This window comes from Chiloscyllium punctatum, chromosome 19 (genome assembly GCF_047496795.1).
Source record: "Chiloscyllium punctatum isolate Juve2018m chromosome 19, sChiPun1.3, whole genome shotgun sequence".
Lineage (NCBI taxonomy): Eukaryota > Metazoa > Chordata > Chondrichthyes > Orectolobiformes > Hemiscylliidae > Chiloscyllium > Chiloscyllium punctatum.
Window position 1 is genome coordinate 96,118,842 of NC_092757.1, and position 4,953 is coordinate 96,123,794.

At 44.3% G+C, this 4,953-nt stretch overlaps 1 protein-coding gene and 1 pseudogene across 1 annotated transcript in view; one reads left to right on the top strand and one right to left on the bottom strand.

Moving 5' to 3' along the window:
• The window catches only part of smg6 (SMG6 nonsense mediated mRNA decay factor), a 473,468-nt gene extending 470,790 nt beyond the window's left edge, over nt 1-2,678 (top strand). Inside the window, 1 exon segment of the mRNA XM_072589202.1 lies at nt 950-2,678. Coding sequence (XP_072445303.1) covers nt 950-1,011 — 62 coding nt within the window. The 3' untranslated portion in view covers nt 1,012-2,678.
• A 1,566-nt stretch (nt 2,679-4,244) lies between these two features.
• Nucleotides 4,245-4,953, bottom strand: LOC140491222 (uncharacterized; annotated as a pseudogene).

Genomic DNA, 4,953 nt, shown 5'->3' on the forward strand with positions numbered 1-4,953 from the left:
TACTACAGAGTGTAATTCAACATGTTTGACTGTTGGCTGATCTCAGTCTGAGAAAGATCAGGAACTACCATACAAATTGTGGATTGATAATTTGGCTAATTTTGTTATTTGTGCTACTTAAGGTAACTTGGTATACAGGGAAAAGCTGAACAGTTTTTTGCGCAAGATGGGGATCTGGATTCAGATGCATTTGTTACATAAGGGCACAGAGTGAATTGACTTTATGTAGAATGTTCAATTTTGATTAGTTAATTGATTTGGAATGTTATGGATTGTCTCAGCTGCTGTAGTGTAATTTGTCAGAGCTGTAAAAATGTGAGCAGAGTTTTCAGAGTAGTTTGTTGATAATAAATTAACCTGAAGCCACCTCAATGAAATGAAGATTTTTAGTGAGCATTGCAGTTAGAGATAACACAAGAGCTTCATGATTATAATCATGTATACACAGCGTGATGAGGTGCCTCTTCATTTTTAAATGTCGTTCTTAGCGTTAACCATTGATTTTCCATCTGTTCACAGTCCCACTACCAAAGACAGTGTGTCAGCAAACACTGCTGTAGAAAAGTTTCTGAAACTGATGTACAGATAATTAGCCTGATGTTTTGTTATTGTTGCTTGAACCATTTTTCATTGAGCAGTGCAGGATTCTAACACTAAGTGAAAGAAATATCTACAAAAACCTTAACTTGATATAATTAATTAAACAGCCTTGTAGCACAGCTCATTTGATTTGGTAAAGGGGTAGAACATGTTGTTTAAAGGATGTATTCCTTACAGTATCGTTTGATTAGCCTGCTGGGTTTTGAAACACATTTCCAGGGCAACATTGAGAGTACGCCACATTGAGGCTGTACTGGGTACATTTACTGTTTGTTTTAGCCTTACCAGAGAGGCTGCAGTTTGGGGGAGACAGGTAGCTGATCCTGAGACTCCTTTTCTTTTCCTCCAGATGAGCCCGTTCGCCTGCGCCGTGATGTTGTGTTGCTGACAGATGACCGGAATATGAGGTAAAGGCTTTGACTCACAATGTGCCTGTTAGAGCCATCCCTGTCTTTCTGAAGTGGGCCAAGGTGGGATGAAGAAATGGAGCCAGGAAAATCTCTCATCCTCTGGATTCCAGTGAAAATCGTCGAGAGCCCCAGAGCTCGACCATGGCAACCCACCCCTCCATTAAAAAGCGAACATTAAGAGATGACGAGAATCAATATGCAGTAGAAGATTGTGATTGGTTATCAAGAAAAAAAAAGTAAGCTGAAGAGGCAGGTCTTGAGATGAGACTTTTGATGGGTCTTTTTCGGAGCAAGTTGGTCACAGTGGGTTAATAGAGTAATACGAGAGGTGAACATCCAGATGCAGGTTGGTGAGAGGAAGCCTCCTTAACCAATGGAAGGAAAGGACTCCTTCCCTGGCAGGAGGGATCTTTGATTAACACGTGGATTGTTTTGTGACAGAGATGGAATAATCCACTCTGCTTTGCTCAGCACATGTCTGTAAACCTCCTTCCACCCTGAACCTGCCTCACATCGAAGGCAGAGAGGAGAGAGGGGCTTTGATTTGATTCGCTGCTGATTCTGCGATGTCATTTATTTGGCAAGAGGAATTTCACACAGAGAGAGAAGAGTTAAAATAATTTACAGTAAAATGAACCTGACATGGCCTTGAAAAAAAGACTCTGTAAGGTTAGCCTAAACTCAAGGCAACTTTTAAAGGGTCGTGTTGAGGGTCACAGTCACGTTATTGCAGATACAGCTGGCTTTTAATTGGCCTTGTATAAAAGGATTCCTGGCACCAGCCTATCGTCAGGTTGATAATATGTTCTTAGTCCACTGGGTCATTGCATGATGGAGATTGTAGAGTTACCAGGTGAAAACGGAGTTTATGTTTTATTGGAGAGAGGTTTACTATCTCCCTACGTAGTAGACTATAATCTGGTGAGTCAGACACAAGGCAATGAGTGTGTTACAGTAGCAGCTCCAGTGTGAGTTGGTAGCATACAGCTGCCCTTTCACAAGCTGCTCAATGCCCAAGACCTTTGGCATTTGGGGGAAGTTGGAGATAATTCTACGTTGCAAAATACCAGTTCAAGGAGAGCCAGAGAGGGGTTCAGTTACACTGCAGGCCAACGATCGAGATATCTGGTGCCTCCTAATCCCTGGTCCCTGCCAAGCTATCAAGTAGCTGGGACAGCTCCTCAGCTTTGAGAAGTTAAAACATGCAGGGCTTAGTAATATTTCATACCCGGTCCATACCCGGTTCTGTGGTTTCTGTCCCTTTTATGAAGCAAAAGCAATTTCAAAATTGGTTGATTTTAGACTTGTTTTCATTGTTTTTTTAAATAGACTTAGCTGTTTAGATTTGGTTATGGGTGGCCAGGTATCTGGATTTGGTTTTATTTACTGTTGAGTGGACTCTATAGAATAGTGGAAGCTTTTGGTTTTAGTGCAGTGGGAGTTTAATTTAGCAGGCATGTATGTATGTGTGTATAAAATACTTTAGCATGTTATGTAGATCTGAGTATCTAGCTGTTAGTTTAGTAGCAAATAGCCTTTGTCCAGTGCTGCCACCAGCTGAGGGCAACTCTCTTCCCTGTAATGTCGAAGCATTGTAATGTAGAAGAGAGTTGCAGTGACTAGCAATTGCTGTAACTATCAGCCCAATAAAAGAGAGGTGAAAAGACATGTCTGTAACCTTTTAATTGCTATTTGGTGTTTTTATAGAAACAGGTTTCACTGTGAAAATTTTTGTTTGCTCATTTACAAAATACAATTATAGGAACATTATCCCACCGAAGCACTTTATACAGACTGATTGGAAATATAAACAGTACAAATACATGCAATAAATACATTCATTTTAATGCAAAAAAGAATTATAAAAATACTGTTTTCTTGTATTGCAACATTATGTGAATTGTATTTTGGCTTTTTAAAATTTGTTTCTAAAAAAGACTATTTGGGTGGGAGTCTCTGACTGACTTTGGTTGCATTGAATTTCCAGCAGTGTCTCAGGGACGCAGTTGATGACACTGTGCATACATTTCCCCCACCCACTTCAATAGGACCATACAAAATAGGCAACCTTTACAAATCCCTGCAAAAAACATGAAGGTAACATTACTGGCAAGTTGCATCTCATGCTAAAATACTGCACGTAAAAAGTCGTGACCAAATTCTCCAAATTTATCTGGTTTAGTTTGAGGAACTAACTTCTTACCCGTTCCACCGTTTATCTCTGCGAACTTCCAGACAGTTTGTCAAGTACAATCTCACTTTATAAATTTTCTCTTGTTCCGTATAATGCATCAGCAAAATTTGTTTTCAATTCACCAAGCCGTGTCTGATTTCCAACTTAGTTTCTGTCTTTAAAGTGAGAGATCTGTCCATTTAAATCTCACTGGGACTGAATCCGAATTGGAGACTGCATCATTCAACTGAAACAAGCTGATGAAGTGAGTAACTCCTGTTAGCTCACTTGTGATTGTCTCGGTTACAGTGTTCAGAGTTTGAACGGTGTTCCATTTGGTAATTGTGTTTGGAATGAAATATGTACAGAGCCTCAAGGTGGGTGAGGGGGTACTTGGGCACTGGGCTCCATGGAGGAGTAGGTGATGTTTGGAGTGGGATGCCAAGGCCAAACTGGCTGCTGGTGGCTGGGGAAGTGGCTCGGATTAATGCAGTGTGCTTAATGAAAGAGCGAGTGAAAGTGGTGGGATAAGGGTTAGGAGACAGACATCGACATCATAAACAATTAGAATAGAATAACATGAACGCAGTTGAAATAAACTACCCTCATTAGCTGAGAGTTCAGTGGTTTTGGTTTAAACTGCTTTGGACAGGAAGCTGGTTAAAGGAGACCAGAGTGTCAGCTCTCGGTTTTTCATTGCTTCAAACCTTGAAAGGGATCTCAGGATGTCCCTCTGCTAGTGGTTGCTCCCCGTTTCTGGATGAGTTTCACAGTGAGTGAGGTACAATCCCCTTACGACCCCCCCCCCTCCCCACCCCGTCCTCCTGCTTCCAAACCCCTCACAGTAACTGTCCCTCTCCTGGGGAAGTATCTAACTGGGTTGGGAAGAGTAGAGAAGCGGGGAGTAGTTTGTGAAAATGGCTTCGGGAGAGAGGAGCCTGGAGCCTCCTGGGATTGGGATTCAATGACCCCAGACTCCAGGCTGGAAAGAATGAGAAAGAGAGCACATAGTGGCCATTCCTGGCTGGGTGTGCCCACACACTCCAGTCTGAGTCAACTTATTACCCCCTCCTTGTTCCCAAATCAATGGGTGGGTCCTGAGCCAGAGCCTGGGGGTAGGAGGAGTGCAGGATCTTGCAGCGAGGCTGGTGGTGGGAGGTCAGGCACTTTGTCCTGGTGACTGGCACCCACTTGAGAGGGTAGAGAGTGTCACCCAGCTCCAGCCTGGCCTTGCAGTCTCCCGTGTGCATCTTCATGTGGCTGATGAGGTTCCCTCTGTTGCGGCAAACTTGCCCCCACAGATCTGACACTCATACGGTTTCTCCCCAGAGTGGATCCTCATGTGCTCGGTGAGGCGGTACTGACGGGTGAAGCGCATGCCACACGCCTCGCAGGCAAATGCTTGAGGCCTAGATGGCTCCGCATATGGCGGGTCATGGTACCCCTCTGGGTGAACTTCTTGCCACAGATGCTGCAGGGATAGGGTCGGGTCAGCCAGTGGGTCTTCTCGTGCTGCCGGAGGGTGGCTGGGTCTTTGTAGCACTTCTCACAGCTCGAGCAGCGGTAAGGCCGGATGAGGTCCCCCAGCCCTGGGCTGGTTTTGCCCACAAAGGGATTGTTCTGTTCAGCCAGCTCTCTGTGCAGCAGCTCCTCCTCAGTGTGGCTCTCCACGTGGGCATTGAGCTGCTCTGAGCTGGGGAATCCTTTCCCACAGGGGATACACACATACAGGTTATCGCCCAGGTTCTCAGGCTCGAAGCTCAGGTGCCC